The following is a 20,409-nucleotide window of genomic DNA, read 5'->3' on the forward strand; positions in this document are numbered from 1 at the left end:
AATGGCTCAGACACATTTGAGCTTTTCTTTCTCGCCCTAAAAGAAAAAAGACTAAGCCAAGGCCCAACTCTCTAGATCCTTTAGAACATCTGAAGACCACAACCGCCCTGCAGTCCTTCATGGACACAAGAGGATGTTGAACAGAATTCGATGAGCCCGCTCTCTGGGAGTGCTAGGGAAACCCTCAGACTGTAACTGGGTCCCCCACCGAACCTTACTGCTTTACTTTTACTCTTTTTCATATGGAGATCCATCAGTTGCTGCCTCAGGTAACATATACTGTAAACACCATTTCCCAAACAAACCTGGAACTATGTTAAAATTGGAGCATGAGAAAATGTTAAGCTTCAGTTTGCATATTATTTTAGCATATTTATTATTTTCAGTTAGACGCTTTCATTTGAACACGACCACCGTTCGCTGACTTCAACTGTTCTGTGGTTTCATAGCCAGCTCCTTCCGGGATCATCCCTGATGCCCTTTTCTTTCTTGACTTGGTCCTTATTTTGGGGGGGAAATGGGGGGGGAAGAGGAGGAGATGCCGAGTGCTGCAGAAACTGAAGCTCTTGGCCTCGGGTGCCAGAAAAAAGGGGGTTGCTGTCTGCCCTCGCAAGCCCCCCAGCCAGTGTCTAGAGGGAGAGCCGCCTCATGGGACCTTCCTCCCGGGAGGCTGGTCTGGAGAGAGGTTGATTCTGCAAATATTTAGCTCCGTGGCGAAGGCTCTGGCTTTCTGGTAGAAGAAGAGGGACATCTCTCGGTCGATAAGGAAATTGTGGTAAATTATGGCCAGTCTGGTGTAAATCTTCAGTTGCGCCTTCTTGTTCCCCAAGTCCATGGCAGCAGCCAGGGCCAGATTATAATATCCTGCGGCATCAAAAGGATCCTGAAACATCAAGCAAGAGACTGCGATTACCTTTCTTTAAAAAAAAATGGAAACAGGCTGGTTGGTAAGTCGAAGTCTAGGAAAACAACAAGGGTGTCCGGGGATTGCCCAGCAGCTGTCCAAACGAAGTCAGAGACGCTGACACGAACTTGGAGTTTTATATACCGTAAATAAATACATTTTACGCCTATGTAGCCAACAAACCAGTCAGGAGCATCGTCAGGTAAATCCCGGAGCACCCAAAGGAAAAAGGCGGGAAAAAGGGAGAACTCCCCCTCCACACCCACAGCAACCAATCACAGAGCCAGCACTCTGCAACCAATCAACGATAACAAATAACAACTCCGCGATCTGCCTCACTCTTGGCTCCTCCTACTGGCGGCTCGGCTGGCTCGGCTCGGCTCTGCAACCCGGAAGTTGGCAGCTTTGGACACCCGCTGAGGTAAGGCAGCCACAACCTCCCTCCCTTATTCCAACCTCAAATGGCGATTACACAGCCTTCCCACACACACCGTCTCACACATCTGCCACTGAGATTCGGCAAAGGTGGCAAAGCTCATTCTGGGCCAGCGTTTCAAGAAAGGCCAGAGCGCCTTTTGTGGTCAGCCTCCTGCCCTGCCTGCTTCTGCCTGCCTGCTTCTGCCGGGAAGGGGGCAGGCGACGGGGGGGGGGTGGCGGTTTCGGTGCCGCCACCGCCTCCAGCTGCTTTATTCCCCCTGGGTCCCCTCGCCGTGCCCCTCGCCTGCCTGCCATGGGGTCACTCCAGCCATCCCAGCCCCTCAGGACTGTCCCCCACTTTTTCCCTTTCCTCCCCTGGCTTCTTATCGAGTCTAATCCCTGCATTTCGCTTCTGTTGGGGAGTGATAACAGGCCGGGCTTCTCACCCGGCTTCCCAAGCTGGTGGCTTCCTCAGCCTGCAAAGAAGGCAGGAAGGTGCAGAAGAGGCGTGTGTGTGTGTAAGAAAGGTGTGCAAGAACAAGCATCAGTGTAATGAGGACAGCACATGCGCTCATCTAAAATTAGGAGCCTTTACTTTCTACAAAAACATTTTGCACCTTTGAATTATTTGTAAGAGGCTGTGGACTGAAGGCCACAACTTGATTGCCCCTCTCCTTTACACAAATTCTTTAAAAGGGGCCAATGCACTGAGGTGGGGGGAGAGATAGAGGCAGCAGTCACTGGGGGAAATAGCATTTGAAAAACAATCACAGCCCGAGTTCTCTAAATCAGCAAGGCTTCCTCATCAAATTAAAGGGGAGAGGGACACAGGGGAGCTGCCATTAAGAAGAAGCTATGAATCTTGGGAGATAAAGACAAGCCTCTGCTGAGCTTCTTGTGGATCTCTGCCTTTCTGGTAAGATGATCCAATTTATTTTGGGCAAAACATGACGAAAGCCACCCTTAGCATAGATTGTTTGAAATCATCCCAGCTTCTCCTTCTGTTCTGGTCTGTACTCTTGTGTCTCCCTTCCTAAGTAAAGATTCCACAACCAGGTGAAGCAAAAGGGATTTCCTGTCTTCAGGTTCTTATTCCTGTCTTACCTTCAGGTCGTAGAAGGTGATGTCTCCCAGGAGAAGGTATACTTTGACATAATAGAGGGCTTCCTCGTCAAACTCCAGCGGGGAGGGGCAGAGGGAAACGGCTTTGAGGAAGAAATGCTCAGCCAGTTCACACTGACCCAAGTGATGGTGGATGACCGCCAGGCGGTGGTAGGCCACTCGCTCACTTAGCTGGTCTCCTAGCCAAGAAGCAGAGAGAAAACCAGCCATCAAAGAGAGGAAGACGGCAGGCAGCAGACCAGGGATGGTCCTGATTCACTGTGTTTAGGAGTGAACAGCAGGCCCAAAATATGCCACCAGGAGAAACTCAATGTCTCCTTAACGCAAGACTTGGCTCTTCGCTTATGCTGAGATACCTGCTTTGATGGCGGCAATAAAATTCATTAAAGTTCCTGAGAACGGTTGTTGGCCACTATGTTTGATTCTACAGAGGATATCTGAGGATGACAGGAAACATAATTTCCCAGAATAGTTTGGATTTTGACTCGCCTGCTTGGCAAAATACTAGCTGCCAAACAGTCTTTGAAGCCTCCAAAACTGGCCCTTGAGATGTTGCTTCAAGAGCGGTCCAGCCTGAGACATGGGAGTAGGGGCCGAAGGAAAAACAGTCTCAAAAGAATACCAAATGTAAATACTTTAAACAACTCTGGCAAAACCTGTCAATCCCTGGATTCAGCCCTCCTTTTTTCCCCCTTTCCACCCTGTGCACCGTAGAAGCATTTGTGGAGATTGCACTGACACAAGGCCAACGATACGTCTCTTTAGCTACAACTTTGAATCAAGGGACTGAAGGTTGAATCATGACAACTGGACTAATTTTTTCTTAGCTTGAGATGTTTTGGTGCTCATCCAAGCAGCTTCATCAGCCAGAGCAAGTCAAGTGAGCAGAGAGTCATTCAACCTTCAGGCACCTTTGCCTGTATGACGAAGAGTCTTCATCGACCTATTGCAACGCATTTTGGGGAGAAAATCCCTGAGGTTGGTGTGGCAGGCATTGGTATGTTCCAGTGATTCTCTGCCTAACTAGCTTGCTCTGACTCATGAAGCTGCTTGGATGAACAATAAAACATCGGAAGCTGACAAAACAATTAGTTGCCACGATTCAACCTTCAGACACCTTTGCCTGGATGACCAGGTATCTTCATCGACACCCCCAGGTGACTTTCGGAAATGCACTAGACAGGTTTACCTAAATTGACACTGAGCATTAACGAAGTCTGGGCGTATCCGAGACATTCTTCATACTTCCGTAAGGTCAAGAACAACCCAACCAACTTGTTGAAGAGGCGAAGTTCAGCGCTGCCGTTTTTGGCCTTCATGGCGAGTGGCAGAGCCTTGTCCTAAAGCAAGAGCGGGAGAAGAACGCAAAGGGCCGTCTGGCGGAATGTAATGTCACAAAGGTATCAGTCACTCAGCCTTATCTGCCCAATGTCTGGAGGACAACCCGTGAGAAGGTGGGAAGAGTATACCCACCCTGTAGAAGGGCGCTGCCCTTTCCTTGTCCCAGTCTCCATTGAAAAATATGTCTCCCGAGGCTTCGAGCATTTCCATTTCTAAATTGGGGTCCTGAGAACTCAAAGCTGTGTTGTGAGCAACCTAGGAAGAAAGGAGGGTTCTGCCAGATGGAGCAACACAAAAGGAACAGTTCCAACAGGAGCGCAACGCAACCAAAAGCTGCTTCTAATCCACTTTTTCTCCCCTTCTTTCAGTGTTCCATAAATAGACCTTATGGAATTAGAACTGCTGCTAGCCGCCTCTCCCTGGTGTCACATTTTACATTTGAATAAGAACTGGGTCATTTCCTCTTTGCTGGAAATGTAGGAGATCTTCTTGAATCACTCCAAATCCCATCATTTCAGCTAAACTTGGTGACAACTTGAAGATGCTAAAGGCACCAGAGAGAAGACGGTCTAGGCAAGAGCAACTCTGGCTGAGGAATTCTGGGAGTTGAAGTCCACAAGTCATAAAAGGGCCAAGTTTGAAGACCTCTGTTCTAGGCAGTTATGTCAAATTTATTACACAGGAACCCCTTGTTTTACAACCACAATTATGACCAGCAACTCAGTCATTAAGTGGTTGCTAAGTGAAACCATGACTGTGTTCATGGTCTTAATTCAGCTTTCCTTTGCTTTACAGACTTGCAAAGGTCATAAATGCAAGAATTAATTTCTCACTGTTGAAACTGTGAGTGGTGACTTAACGAGTCAGTCACTAAACAAGGACTATTTATGTAGCATGTTGAAAGATATTCGCTTAATTTAGACCACCAGCTTGGTAACATTTGAAAAACACTGAACCTGAAACACGTATTTCTAGATTTGCTGTCACATCTTTTTCAGTTAGAATAACTGAGGAGAAGTTCAGCTTCAGTGACCTCCCCAGATCATTCCTCTTACCTGGATATAAACGTCAACTAATTCATTCTCCCGCAGTGCGTAGTAGATCTTTCCTGCCTGAAGCCAGGCCTGAGCCTCCTTGCTTTTGGCCTGAAGATCGATGAATATCCCAAGGCTTCTCTTGAGGTAGTCCAGGGCAAAACGGCAGGCCCTGAAGCGGACAGAGAAACACCATCCAGCTGACCTTGTACTGTTACTCTCAAAACCTCTGAGGACCAACCAACCAATATACTTTGGTATATTGTGGATCCTTTAGATCCTTCTGCCATACTCAGGAAACCCATGAAGCCAAAGCCATGTTTGAGAGGCTTCCCGTTCAGTTCAGAACTGAAGAGGTTTCTTAGATGAGAAGCGAAACATTGTCAAAGAAAACACTAAGAAAGTCCAGTTGCCTTTTGGGGGAAAAAGCACCTTTGGGAGTGACAGGGGAGAATTGTACATTCAGATTTGCAAGTTCCTGTTAATGTAGCTTTACAATAAAGCAGAATTAGCTTATCCAGCCATGTTTCCTATCTGGTCTACCTGGAAGGCTAACATCAATCTTGCAAATCTGACAGTACAAAACTCCCACTATCACCATTATAGCCTGATAACTTAAAGAGACTCTGTCCTGAGCCGGTTGCTCTGTCTGCTGTGGGATATTCTCCCTCTTAGCAGCTGTGGAAACCATTCTGGTTAGAAACCTCTTGGAGACTGTGATCAAACTAACGACACTTGGACAGAAATATGACTAGATCTATAGTAACATCATTAACACCAGCCCTGCAAGTTAGAGATCCTCATGCAGAACTGCAATCAACCAATCTCTCCCTGCTGGTGGAATTTTTGTCTGGCATGGTTCCTGCACCACACAGGGATAAAAGTGGAGCACATAAAGCTCTCAGGATGAGAGAATTTAGACAAGCTCCACCAGTTGAAATTCTGCTTGTCGTGAAACTCATAAAGTCAGAAGGAAAGTGGCAGGCCAGGGTCCTCCAGGGCTTTCCCTGCAGTATCGTAAGCCGGGTCTTCTCAGCACCACTTTCACAAGCCTGTTTCTGTGGGTCTCTTAACTTCAAAGACTGGAATGCCTGACCCCCTTAGAGAGAATGTAGGCATCCTGCAGCAACTGTGAGGAAAGGCTGAACAACGCGGCTTGTCCAGCAGAACTCATGCCAGGACAGGGTAAACTGGCTCGCGATGATGGAAACTTTAATCCCAGACATCAGAAGAGGGCCTGTTCTTGGGATAAAATAACTTTTTGTCCAGAAGAACAGAGACTCTTCTGCCTGCAAAAGGGCACTTTTGTGTCCAGCTCACTAACAAAGTGGCCGAGTGTCAAAACCCTCTTCATCTGAAAGGCAGAAGCTTGTGCATTGCAGTTCCTACCTTTCTGTTCCCAGAGACAGATAGAGCTGGCTCATGGTCTCTAGCACCTGCCCTTCCATGACCTTGTCAGACATCCTCCTAACCAAGGTGAGCTGATATTCGTTGTAAAGGACACACTGTGCCGGATCTGGGACAACCATGCTGTAGAAATGACACAGATGCTGGACAGCCTGGAGTTGCCCTAGAAAGGAGGAGTGGTTGGCCAATTAATGCAACAAAGTCAACAGCAAGACACCTTCAGCCCCCACAGCTTTTCATCAGTCTACAGAGCAGCCATTTATGTGCGTCAAGGAAGAAGGCATGAGAAAATCTTACTCTACACAGAACCTTGCTCAAAGCATAATCCAAAGAATTTGCAAAGTTTTAGAATCTTACCAGTCCTTTGGGTATTGAAAGTAAGAATAGGAATAACAGAAGGAGGAGGAAGAGGGGGCAGAAGCTGCTACGGTCTCTTCCTGTGTCTTCTATCCCTTTATGGTTCCAGATCATAGCAGAGGGAAAAGCGAAGACATCAAGCAGACTTGCCTTGAAATGTGTGTGAGCAGACAAAAGAAAGTTGAGTAACGCCCTCAAACCATAAGATATCCAGCTTAGCTCCTCCGGGCAGTGGCTCCTCACCTTGGTAGCTAGGTAAAAGCTGCACATTATTTATACTAATTGTGAACCCGGGAAATGAATTTACCTTCCACATCCTCGAGTTTCATTGCAATCAGAAAGGCCCACTCATAGCAACTCCGCCCCTTCTCCTTCTGAACCCCATGGGCATAGTGGCGCCCCAGCCGGAGGAGGATGGCCACGAAGTTCCCCCCACATTCTCCACTGGAGAGTTGGGAGAAGAGCTGGATGGCTTTGATCAAGAAACATTCCCCCAGGCCTTGGGCAGATGAGCGCAGGCACAAGACACCCAGGTTGGCCAAAGCCACCGCCTCATTAGCCATGCTTCCCAACTCTCTGGAAATGCTCAGAGCTTTGAAGTAGCTCTCTGCAGCTCGCCTGGGCTGGTTCTGCCGTCTCAGACTAATGGCCGCCATGTTATGGATGACACCCAACTGCTGGCGGGTGCTCCAGCGGGACTCTGTGACTGCATTTAAAATGTGCAGAGCCGTCTCATTCTGCTGAAGGAGGATGTAGAGCCAGCTCAGGAAAATGAAGTGGTCAACAGTGTCTTCCAGCTGTGCACTCATGTTCAGCTCTAAAACCTCCTCCATGTAACCAATGGCTTTTTTGTATTGCTTGTATCGGCTATGCAGCTGAGAAAGTTCATAGTAAATGATGCTGCACAGTTTCTGGCAGCCCCTGCTCCCTTCCAGCTTACTAAGCAGTTCTCTGAGGTAAAAGGCCATGAGGGAAGGGTGCATTTGTCCCCCAGGTGTGGGACTGTGGACTGCGGAGGAGTTCCTTAACACCAAATCAATACTCCTGAACAACTCCTGCAGAGAACAGGAGCTGTGGGAAGACACCACCTTGGCGCAGCTGAGCGCAAGACGGGGCAGGCATTTCTTGCTGTAGAGTTGGCCAAGCTTTAAGTAGCAGTCCACGGACCCTCTGCCGTTGGGCAACCCCTGGCCCGTATTCAGCAGTTGCTGCAGCCTTTCCAGGAAGGGGGCCGGTTCCTGCCCTTGCTTGAAGCTCAGGCAATGCTTTGCCAGCAGGAAGCAGGCTCTGGCCTCAGCGTTTCTGCTCTGGCTGAGCACGGCCCTTTTCAAGGCATATTTCAAGATCTCTAGTGACATCTCTGCACCGTCTGTGTCGCTGGACATGCCCATCAGCAAAGAGGCAGCTTTGTCAAGGAAGCAAGCACTTTTTTCCATGTTCTTCTGTTTCAGGTAAATGCCTGTTAGATGGATGTAGAGAGTAGCTACCAAGTGGAGGTCACGAAAATCCCCCCGTAGAGTTGCCAGAGCTTCTTCAAAATACACCCGAGCCTGAGATAGCTTGAATTTCCGGAGACTCATTCTCCCCAGCAGGTAGCACAACCGCGTCATGGCCCAGGGCAGGTCGGCTTGTCTGGCCACTGCCCGGGCTCGAGCCAAGAAATCCATCAGCTCTTGCTCAGTGGCATCACCATGAAAGGACATCTTGAGAAAGGACAACGGAGGGTCGTAGAGGTCCCTAAAGCCATCTTCGTAGCCTTCCCGATTCAAAAATGACAATAACGAATCAGGAATTTCTGGCCCCAAAGTACCATCCTGGCACACGGAGAAATGTGGGTTCTGCAAAAGGGGAGGATCCTCCCGCCTGTCAGAAGTGGGGGGCTGCTGCTTCTTATCCTCAGTCTGTTGAAAGTCCTTCATCTTCATTAGTGACCGCACCGCTCTGCATGGAATTGGACTCTCCTTTTCATTAAAGAAGGAAGGTGGCATTTCTGAAAGACAAAAAAAAGAAGTAGTCCCAGGGTTCATTCTAGGTTGGATCACTTCTTGACAAGTTTCCCTCTGTTGCTTCTTGTCTTTCCCTCAGGCCCTTCGGAGAGTAGGTTGAACCCTCTCACTCTTCTCTGTGGAAGCCCCTCAAATGTCAGAAGACTGCTATCATGTCACCCCTAGTCCTTCTCTTTAGACTACATATAAAACATAACTTCATTAGGTATCTTCATTAAAGGTACCACATAAAGCTTCCATCACACTTCATGTTAGCCCAATGTTTCCTCCTCCACCTTGTTTTACACTTAAAAAAAGGAAAATGTCCCCTCCCTCTTGAATCTTTACACCTTTTACCTTGTTCACGAGGTTTTTGAAGGCCAACATCATTCTCTGCATCTATAAGATGAGACAAATGAGGACATTGTTCAGCCCATGTTTGGCTCTTTGACTGTCTACTGTGAGAGGCCTAATACTGTAGTGAGACTCGAACTCCCCTCCTGGTGCATCACAGGGGATTCTGCAACACCCTGGGGACAGTGAGTGGCAGTAAGCAGACCTTCCAATTTTTCTTAAGTGCAGAAAAGCTGAGAAATGACCTATTAAATCCTTTGAAATTGAGGAAAATCATATTCTGGCTATATTCATTCTCATTTAAACTTCATCCTGCTGAAATATCCAAATGATTGAATCTTTAAATTCACGCTCATTCAGTTCCTTAAGCTGGAGGCTAACGAAATGTAAGTGATATATAACTTGGTAGTCCATACAGCCACTTGTATTTTTCTTTTTATCAAAATGTCAAATCCAAGAGGCGCCCAGAAGCCTTGCACCTACATTCTGCACAGGAACTGCTCACCAATTTGATAGATGCTGCAAATATTCTCCTGGGAGGTTTGTGTCAAGAGCCTGGTCAGGTTATCCAAAAGGGATTCCTCTTTCATGAAAGAATCACCGTCTTCCTTGAAGAAATCCATGTATGGAAGTCTGAGAAAGGGAAAAATATGGCAATTTTAGGACATGTATGGCTTTCCAGGCAAGTCCTCCTTACCAAAAAATGAGGAGGAGGAGCAAGGAAGCAGTGTGAAAAGTAGGGGGAAAAATGGGAGATGGGAAGATAAAAGCGTTGGCGACATTATCTTTAAGGAAAGTCTGCTGATCAATCATAAGGCTATCCCATCGGCCATCTTCCTTGATGTTGTGTTGTGGGTTCTGGAGAGCAGGAAGGACGCCGAGATGAGTACAGCATGGCAGATCTTTATTAGGTGGAGGTGACTGTACTGAGGAATAGGGGTTACCTGCCCTCCTTTTGTACCTGGCCATGTGAGCAGCCGGCCAATCGGTTTGAACCACTGTTTCCCGCCAAAACCTGGGTTCCCGCCAAAACAGTTATAGTTCAACGCCCCCTGGTGGTGACTGCTATGTAAGTGTGTATGTGTTCTCTTCACCTGGATGCATAACACTTGATGCAGAGAAAGGGACACAGATCTGCTTCATTATCACCAACCCAGGTCAGAAACAACCTTTTCTGCCTCACCTGACGTGATACATGACCAGTGTCATTGGCTTGAAGGGTGCTTACTCTGCATTGATGGCCACAAAGCCCTCGGGCTCCACACAACTGCTCTGCACAAAGCCAACCTGGCCCGTAGAGAGTCGCCTTCCCACAAACCAAGGCATGCATTTCATGAAATAGCCAATGATTTCAATTGTGTCTCCTTTTTGGAAACTGATCTCGTCTGGCACAACACTTTCATGGCTGACGACTGCGGCAGATAATCCTGTGGCTGGACAATACAGAATTGGGAAGATATCAAACAAGTCCATAACATGTCAGAGATGTTAATTTTAATGTTACAAGTTTCACAGAGAGTAACATTAGAAATAGGAAGTCATTAAACCCATCCAGCTTAAAAGTGGAGCGTATTTCTTAGTGTATAATAACAACCCCTGCAATAACCAGAAAAAAAGACCAGATAGAAACATTGAACATTCCTCATATATGATCCTGATGATGAGGGTGGAGGCGGCAAAGGCAACTGGGGATCCCATCACAGTGCAATGCCTACTGGGGCAAGATGGAGGTCAAATGTTATGGTGAAGAGACCTCTTCAAGATACAGAAGCAGAAATTAAAAGTCCAGTTTTAATTATTGCTCCTTACCCACTTGATCTGTGACTGGAAGTGCAGTTATGCAGGCAAACCCGTCAGAGGCTGCATTTGCTTTCAGAAACCATCTACAAATTCAAGAAAATAATATTCAACCTAATATAAATGGCATCACTGCAACGCATTGAAGATAAGCTAGTCTCCGGAGCTCTCGTTCAGACAGAGAGAAGCTCCGCAAGGGAACTCAGGTACCTACTGGTGGAAGGGCACTGACGTCTCCAAGATATCTGTGGTGTGGCTGTTCCGGACTTGCTCTGGAGCTGCCAATTCCACCTGGCAAATGGCTCTTCGATTGGCTATATCAACGTTCTCAGGACAAAACCCCAAATAGGCACCTGAAGGGGAGAAAGCAGCACATGAAACAGAGGGGAAAGTTTGAAGTTGTGGACGCGCTTGTCATTCATCAAAGAGTAACATTATGCTTTGAGTACTACTTGGTGGGAGAGTGGAGATCTCATGATTGAAGTAGCTCTTTTTCCCCCAGGTGGAGCAGATGGGCTGCGAGAATAACCTTGGGAGACAGGAGGAAAAGCTACAGCCAGGACAGCAGTTAGACAAGGAATATCTCAGCCCCTCAAGGTAGTCCAGAGAGGAAACCAAAATCATGAGCAATAACACTCCTTTTAATGTAAAGTTACAGTAACAGGGTCTTGCAAGTCTGAAAGTGCTTCCCCCTCCCCTGCCTAGGGAGGGTCCCTTCTGAGACCTCACTTCCTGCTATCCCTCCACCTGGTACCAGCCAGTCCTTAGGCCCTTTGTTGCGCTTGTATTTGAGGAATCCAGAAGGCCAGTCCTCCCGAAGGAAGGGCTTGGGAGCTGACTGGGAACGAATTCCAAACCAGAATTCCTGCTTTCTCAGCTGCCTTGGAGCTCTCCTGTGGCTTGGACTGCAACAAGGACCTTGCTCAGCCACTAGTCGCTCCTTGTTTCTCTGGGAGCCCAACAGCCAGCAGCTATTTTAGTGGCAGGAATGAAAGCTTTTTCCTTTTCCTGTTTGCAGCTTCCCTCTGGTGATGGAGAGATGAAGCAAAGTGCCGACTAAAGGGGAAAAAACAATGCCCCGTTTAATTTTTTATGGGCAAAGATTTCAAATTCTCAGGAGGGATATTTCATCAGTTCTTTAGCCAGAAAGACTGGCCTCAACTGCAAAATGAGTATCTTGTATAACTAAATCCTTATTCTTCATGGTGGAATGGGGGGGGGAATAAAGGCAGATCAATAGCCCCCCCCCAGGGAAATTCCTGTATTTTTCACTGATCAGCAGCCTTTCCATATTTTGTTCTAATTACAATTTCTGGAGACCTTTCTTTTGAGGTTAGCGTCACAGAGAGCATGCTGCAGATAACTGTTGACAAATGCAACCATGTGTGAATGCAACTCCTCAAATATGCCTCTTCACACAAACACCGGTTCTGAGCCTTGGCACAGCCGAGGAGACAGACAGACAGACGGACAGAAGTGTGATCCCAGCCAGAGCAGAGGCACCTCCATCTCTGAATCCAATTCCCTTCCAACCAACAGAACCTCTTATTTTTTTTCTTTATTTGAAGTCATCTTTTCCTCCCTCAACCAGGTGGTTATGGAACTGAGGCAGGGCCCAAAGCTTCTGCTCGCATCTCATTCAGCTCATTAAATACAGTTTCACAAGTGCAGATAAAAACTCAGGTACCTTCTTGAATCAAGAGTCCTCTGTACACCCGTTGGAGACAATTCTCATCTAGGAGGACCTCAATTCCAGCAGCTTCTTCTGGTGAAGAGAGCCAGAAAGAGTCGTCCAGCAACAGAGTCTCCAGACAGGGATTTAAGAAACCTATCAAAGGCATTTTTCATATTATCCAACAAGGTTTATTCTTTAAAAATAAGTAGCATTAATCTGAAGCGTATTCTTCCTGGAAGTACCACAATTTTTGATGAGGTACACAAACTCCTTGACCTCCAGATTATTTCTACCCTTAATCCATCCCAGGTTCAAGAAGAAAAGGAGGGGCAGCTGTGCCATGGGGCAAAAAGGATCCTTTGATCAATACAAGTTGGAGAATGAAACGTCCTTATTTTGACAATTGTTGGATTTTCTGATTTTGTTCATTTCAACCTGAATACAGTAAAATAGTAAAACAGTCCCTAAACTCAGGCCCTTTCCCACCTCTGACCAAAATCTCCCTTTCCTGATCCTTCCACCAGCAAAAACTCCCCTGGGTGGGACTGGCAGATTGGGGCCGTGGCCGTGTTGCTTTCCACCCCCACCCCAGTTATTTGCCTTGTAGTGTAACAAAACAGATTGTATATTCCTGAAGCTGTATATTGTATATTCTTGAAGCTGTCCTTGGATGGGGAAGGAATAAGTGGGCAAGGCGACTTTCACAACCCTAGCAGTTCTGTCAATCATTTCTCTCGGCTCAGAGGTTGAGAAAACTAGAAAGGAAGAAGAGGGGCAGTCGGTGCAGCAGAGGCAAACAAACCTGCCCAAAACCACGGTTAGATCTTGGACTCAGGGAGGTGGATCCAGTCTGAATAGTTCTGGCCTCTACCCATGAAAACCTCCGGTGTGAAATTAACTGAGGGACTATCAGACACAACATTTAAAACTGGATCTTTAAATTTGCATTTCTTAAACAATTGTCTTCATAGTCACTGGACCAACAACCGGCAAAATACCAAATGTTCTTGTGTGTTGCTTTACCAAGAGAATAGTAAGTTATAAACTTCCAGATTTCCTCCAAGGTCCAAAATGTGATGGCAATGAGGTGGTCTTCACTGTGGATGGACAGCAGTCTGGCCGACAACTCCTGAGGAAGGCAAAGAGGAACCGGGCATTTCTTCTGGGAACAAAACTAGTAAATCTTTGAGCTTAAGTACAAGAAAGTCATAGTGGCAGCCTGATTCTGTATTACACAAATATGGCTGGCCAAAAATGGAAATAGACTTTTGCAGCTAATTTCTGCCTTTCACTGGCCCGGTTACATCTGCTCTTAAAAGTGTTTATAAGTTTGGCAATCATTATTCCATTATGCTATGTGTTTAAAAAAGTATATTTTCTGAATGGTTTAAGACAATTACATAGGTAGAAACGGAAATTGACCTCCATATAAAGCGCTCTATGGAATCTTGTGAGACAAAATCACCTCTAAATCTCTTTAGGAGAGGGAGGGGGGACCAAGAGGAAAGAGGGACTCACAGGTCAGGAGGTCCAGAACCACTGATCTCCACCACTGTGTCTTCTACTAGCCAAAGGTTCCAGGATCCCAAATTTGGGAAGAGCCCTTGGCTCCATGGGGTTTCCCCAACTCCTTCCCACGTCGCTCTTTCCAAGCACACAGAGGGGAACTGCAGCGAAGCCTCAACCACCTCCCTCCCTGCAGCTTCCCTACATTCAGGAGAATGTCTGACTTGTGGCAAAAGAGGCCACAGAGGCCCCGCCTGTCAAAAGGAGGAAAACCGTGGCGCAAATGTCCCGTCTCCTCTCCACACCACCCTGGAAATAGGTTGGAGGAGCCACTGGGCTCATAAGACAAAGGCCGTCTTTCGTCCTACCTTTACAAACTTACACTGAAAACCGCCACGGCCCCTTGGCTGTCATTCTCCAGGAGACGGAGTCTTCCCTGCAGATACCCCTGCAGCTGGGAATCGGGAAGGCCTGTCCTTCGTCTGATCAGGGTTATCCTCAGGAAGAGAGCTGAAAATGTCAGGTTTACGGGTGATGGAAACTTCCCCAGGAACAGCCGTTCAGTTTTCCTTTCGCCCTCTCCCTGCTGAGGGCAGTGGGGCTTCCTGGTCTGTTGAGGGCAAAACCCCATCTCCGTTTCTTTTCTGTGGGGCAGCTATGGGGCAGCGGGAGGGACCCTTGGCGTAGAGAGAGATGAAGGAAAGCCGCCAGCCGGGCAATGGCCAGATCAGAGCCCCGGCCAAGAAACTCATTTTGGGAAGCCTCTCAGACCAGCCCTTCCCCAGTGCCCACGAGGAGAAGGGGAGGGAGGGAAGCACTTTCAGACCCGCCCAGAGCTCTTCCAATAGATGTCGTCCTGACCTCCGCGGCTTTGCTCTCCTCCCTCCTCTGATGGACCTTGCCTGGCCGAGGCCTGGTCCAGGCTGCCCAGCAGAGCCCCAGATTGCCAGCAAGAGGAATAAAGACTTTCCCCCAAGCTCTGAACACCCCCCACCCACCCACCCCATGGACTGCTTGACCCCCTTCTCCCAGAGCTTCACTTTTCCCTCCTCTGAGGAACTTAATCTCCATTGCAAACTTTATTCTCTTTGGCATAGTTAATTAAATACTCTCCTTTTGTTATAAATTTTGTCTGTAGCCTTGAGTGCTTCCGGGGTAGAAAGACAGGGAATCAGCCCCCAAAATAAAATATAAACATTAGTAAACATTTGAATACCATTCCCGTTACTTATGATAAAAGTATTTATCCATATTTATTTTTGCCTGATTTTATGTATTACTTTAGCTGATGCCCATCTTTCTTTGCTACAAGCCATGGGGTCGTGGCAATTGTGCCCTGCAGCAGGTTTTAATTTGCTGAATCACAAAAGCTTTGGCATCTCAAATTAGTAAAACAGTTTGTCAGAAAATGAGATCACAAACTTTCACTCTGGCCAACCAGAGATTATATCGGGGGGGGGGGAGCATCCCTAAAGCCCAGAGAAGAAACCCATTCAAAAGTTAAGGGGAAGCTGGAAAGATTGGGGGGGGGTGTCTGTGTGGGTGGGTGGGTGTCTGTCTGTATATGTGTGTGTTACCTTTCTGCGGCTGCTGCAGTGTAGCTCCCTCCTTCCGCGCTGGAGACGGCAGGGCTTTCGAGTGGGCAGGTGGACATATCCGGCCGTCGGGGTCTGGCTGTCCCAGGAGCTCCGGCTCTTCTTCTTCCCAGCCCGCTGTCTGCCCTGCTCCGGGGTCAAGGGGAGAGCCGAGCGGAGGCTTTTCCGGGGGAAGGACATCGGAGGTGGTGGCCTCAGGGCTCCCGTCAGCTGCTTCTGCTGCCGCTCCTGAGGACTCCATGTTTTCTAGCTGCGGTCTGGGCAGCAGAAACACCTGGTCACACAAGGCCTACATGGCGACAAACCATCTTTGGTTAAAAGGTCGCCTTTGCTAGGAGCCAGGCGCTGGGTGGACTTTGACAAGGCGTTTCTTCATCGCCCCTTTTGCACCCTCAGCTGCGCAATAAGACTGTCCGGCTGCATGAACGCAACTAGCTCACGCCTGGGAAGTTTCTGGAGCACCTGAAACCGCAGTTCATCAATTTAATAGGAAAGCGAGTTCACCTCCTTTATTCCCGTTCAGCAGTTAGCCGTCCTGCCTAATACTGCTAAGCTTGTAAGCCGCCCTGAGTCTTCGGAGAAGGGCGGGATATAAATGGAATAAAAATAAAAATAAATAAAATAAAATAAAATAATTCCCACGGACAGGTCTCCATTTCTGATAGATCTGAAGAAAGGAAGACACCTGGACACCAGCTCTGCTGAAACAGAGACCCTGAGTCTTGAGAAACGTGTGTGCCGAGGCTGCCTCTTTATTTCCTTGATTTCTGAGAAGATGGGAGACCTGCCTGGGCTCAGAAGACTCTCCCCGAGCAGTGGAACATCTGCAGCTGTCACGATGAAGTTGGAAGGAAGGGGACCTTCTCAGCTGGGCTCGGCACGGGCCAGGATTCCTCCCTGCCTGTTGGCTGCCGTGGGAGGAATGCTTGCTGGGGAGGGCTGCCAGATGGAGATGGGCACTTTCGTGCTTCCCAGATGCCCGCAACTATCCTAGGGGACGCTCCCGCGGCCCTTTTCCTTCTCAGCCTTGCAAAGGGCATCTTGAGGGCCACTGGGAGAAAAGGGCAGGGAAGGCAGCAGGGTGCAAATCTCAGAGGCCCCTCCCCCTCCTTGCAAGAAGGCCCCGCCCTCCTTTTCTCAGCCACTCAGACTGAGGGGAAGCGAGCTATCGGTGCCACTGCAGTGCCCCTTTCCACCAATGGCCCTGGGCCCACCCTGGTGTCCCAGAGCGGGTAGCTGCGTCGGCAGCCTTTCTGACATTCCTGCCAGACGCTGATCCCCTCTCCTTGCTCAGGATCGTCCCTAAAGTTTTGCTCATCGTTCAGGTTGTGAAAAAAAAACAGTTAACACCCAAAGAGCCAACTTAGCAGGCACCTACCTCCTTCAGTCTTGCTCACTCCAGTTTTCGCTCTGCCACTCCAAAAGTGTTGATCCTTCCCTTCCTGTTCAGGCTCCCAGCTCGTCCCCCACCCAGTTCTCTCTCTCTCTCTCTCTCACACACACACACACACACACACTTTCTTTTCCTGTCGGCTGTGGGCTAATCGGGCCCTTTCTGCAAACACAGCATGTTGACCTTTAACAGGCTCTGTTAATCTTCACAGCCTCTTCCTGAAGGTAGGTCTTGCTCAGAAACAGCCTGTCCGACCTCCTGGGCCCGAGTGAATTTATGAACCTCTTTTCCCCCAAGAATTGCAAGAGCCAAAATATCCCTGCTTCCTCCTAGCCGCAGTTGTCAGCCCTGCCACTCTGGCCCCCTGGAAACTGCTGCCGGCCAGGAAACCCTCCAGAGACCAGGCGCGAAGGGGGGGCTTTCGAACCCAGGGGCCTTCAGAGCCCCCAACAGCGCAGGGAGGGGCAACTCCTGAGCCGGCTGCAAATTAACCCCCAACGGTTTGAGGACACTTGTTGCGATGCTTCAGGTTTGCACAAATTGAACAGACTGAGAGTGACCAGACATTGAGGTTGACCTCAACACCCAAGGGCCCCACTCAGAAGCCCCATTTGGCCCCATTTTCTGGATCAAGGACTGCACAGTCTCTTGTTTCACCTTCACGGGGCCAGTCCAGGCAGCGGTGCTGAGACTCAGTGGAGCTTTTGGAAAGCAGCCCAGCTCCCTTTTCTCACCTGTCCAGGCTTGGAGCACAGAAATGACCTTCTCTCCCACCCCCACCCCCACCACACACATGCCTGGAGTTCCTCTCAATGGCTCATGAATTACGGAGCCTGGAGTGGATTGCCCTAAAGAAGGGCTTCTTCTGCCTCCAGACCGTTGCCTTGGATGCCCAATTCCTCAGGGTCACTTCCCTAAAATGCCACAACAGAAACATCTGTGAAAGTGCCAAAGATGCTCACAAGAGGGGAGAGTTAAGAGAGGCTCCACCATTGGCTAATTGATGCTGCAGGAAGCTTTTTGCTTTCCTTTCTTAACTATAACCACCATTGCTGTGTCGTCTTCAGCCTGTCCTTTGGAAGCTCAAGGGGCAAAAACTCCTTTCTCAGGGGAATGGAAGGAGAGCTGGACAGCAGCCCCAAAGCACCCAAGAGCCCCCACCCCGCCTGCCCCCAGCTCATCTGAGTTCTGGAACTGGTGGAGCAAATAATTTGTCTCCTGCTTCACCACCTAGCCATCCATGAGGGAGGTTTGGAGTGTGCAGGAGGCGCCACCTGCATCTTGGGGGGGGGGCTTCCTTTCCCTGCAAAGGGCCAAGCAGAGGTGCTGCTGGACAGGGGTAGGGGACGACCTGATGGGCCCGTGCCAGATGGCCAGAGGCCATGTCTGCATTGGCCCCCAAAGCCTGGCGTCTCCCCAAGGCCTGCACAGGAAGGGAGGGGGCAGGCGCAGAGCCCCCCCTTCTATGAATGCATGGTCCCCTCAAGGACACCTGGCTTCACAGGGCCCCTAGAAGAACTGGGAGCAGCTATTTAATATGGGAATTGTTTCTGAATTGTTCCCGAGATGTTCCTTTTGTGCACCACCCTAGAGTCGATCTGACTAGATCAAATATCAGTACTGACCAGTAAAAAGTGATTGAGGTGTCCATATGAGCGAGAGCAGATTCTATTCATGCCGCAGAGGGCCAACACATGTCAACACATGTCGCAGTCAGTTACTGTCCTGGCAGGGCTGGCAGAGAAGAATTGAGACCACCTCCTCCTCCTCCTCCTCCTCCTCCTCCTCCCCCTCCTCCTCCTCCTCCTCCTCTCTGGGCCTAGAGGGGAGGGAAGGGAGGCTGAGCTACAGCCTTGCTGGAATCCTTTGGCAGGCCTGGGCTCTCCCTTCCTTCTCAGCCACGGAAAGGGGAGGCGAGGGGACAATCGGCCAGGCTCAACCCTCAGGAAGGGATTCTCCTTGCTGAAAAAGTTCTCTGTGAGGATTACCAGGCCTGTCAGAATCTAAATGGACTCTCTCCCTTCTGACAGCAAGTATGACAGACATTTGTGGAACTTGGGCGGAATTTCCAATTGATGCCTTCATTTTGATTGGAATTCAGCCACTCGGGTACATAATCTACACTGGGAAGCAGAGGATAACCACGCTGGTTCTGCCGGATCCCTTATCAAGGACAGAACCAGAGACCACAGGATCCCTCTGGCCACCTGGAGGAGCCGGAGCTGGTAGCTCACCAGATGAGCCCCAGGAGCTGTTGCTACGAGAGGCCTGACTGTTGCTACAGAATACCGGCATTAGTAACCAATCCCTCTTCCTGTCTTGTTCAATATGGAAACTCGATAGTCCAGTTTGCAGGTAAGAACCCAATTCTAGACCTCATTCCCAGCTCCAACTGGTTTGGCAGAGACCTTCCATCAGGTGGGGTCTGCCGTGGCCTGTTGGGGCCTTAAGTGCACCCATTTCTAGAGCAAGCCTACTGGGCCGGATGACCCGGGGGTCTCGTCATCTCTTGGGTCAGAGTACACATTCTCTGCATGGGGGTGCCCAGGAAGACACACCCCGGGAGTTTCAGCCGGTCCAAAACCGGCTTCCTCCAACCAATACATGCAGCCCCAGTCTTACGCCAGCCGTGTTCGCTACCCCCTTCATTTCTCAGGCCAACTTCTTCAAACACTTGCGAGACGCCTGCGTAGCTTGAATGAATCTGTGTGGCCCGTTAGAGCCACTAGATGCCCTCTGAGTGGCCCCAGCCTCTCAAGACCAGCTATGAAGAAGCACAATGTTTTGACCGCCTGAGGCTCATCCACACCTGGGTCTCTGCATTTTCAGTTCAGTCTCTCTCTCTCTCTCTCTCTCTCTCTCTCTCTCTCTCTCTCTCTCTCTCTCTCTCTCTCTCTCTCTCTCTCTCCCTCCCTCCCTCCCTCCCTCCCTCTCTCTCTCTCTCTCTCTCTCTCTCTCTCTCTCTTCTTACCTAAGTGATTTTCCAATGGTTTCCACTTACTATAGCATCTGCTATCTGTTTTATATATAGATGGCATTCTAAATCCATTTTAATTTGAAAACCAACCTTAAGCACTTCTGGAGTTGAAAAGTGCAATAACAATATTTTAAATAGACTTTTTTGTTAGACCATTTGATGGCGCACAACATTCTCTTTCCAGATGCCCAGATTTGGACTTCCTTGGTTCTGCTGCACATCAAAACACAAAAACACGACCCCTCCCTTTCCAAATCCCTTTTCGGTGGATCTGCTGTTTTGAATTTCTCCGAAAGGAAGCTGTGGACACAACGGGTGTTGGGATGGTGGGACTCCAGTGCTTCCTTTCATTGTTTCCTTTAGGACCGGCCCCGTTTCCTGCTTTATTGCCCTGCCCGCTTGGCTGGTTTGCCTGCAGAGTTTCTGCACCGTCTGCTGAGGAACATCCACACGGGGCAGGGGTTGGGCAGGGCTTGGAGCGGGGAGCTGGGCAGCATGGGCAGGCAACCAAAGGGATCACGGCTCTCCTCACACCGGAAGTGCAT

The 20,409-nt window shown here is 49.0% G+C and overlaps 1 protein-coding gene across 1 annotated transcript; it reads right to left on the reverse strand.

The window, feature by feature from the left end:
• Positions 1 to 379: 379 nt before the first annotated feature.
• Positions 380 to 20,409, reverse strand: SH3TC1 (SH3 domain and tetratricopeptide repeats 1; the record flags this gene model as incomplete). Its single annotated transcript, XM_081332566.1, has 17 exons — positions 380 to 883; positions 2,426 to 2,622; positions 3,633 to 3,783; positions 3,917 to 4,039; positions 4,840 to 4,990; positions 6,208 to 6,388; positions 6,890 to 8,572; positions 8,925 to 8,966; positions 9,427 to 9,554; positions 10,150 to 10,354; positions 10,731 to 10,804; positions 10,933 to 11,071; positions 12,406 to 12,546; positions 13,417 to 13,522; positions 14,282 to 14,409; positions 15,477 to 15,751; positions 20,294 to 20,409. The coding sequence occupies 17 exons, from the start codon at positions 20,407 to 20,409 to the stop codon at positions 647 to 649; spliced, it is 4,077 nt and encodes a 1,358-aa protein (XP_081188692.1). The 3' UTR covers positions 380 to 646.

Source organism: Vipera berus (genome assembly GCF_964194415.1).
Source record: "Vipera berus genome assembly, chromosome: 7".
NCBI classification, from domain to species: domain Eukaryota; kingdom Metazoa; phylum Chordata; class Lepidosauria; order Squamata; family Viperidae; genus Vipera; species Vipera berus.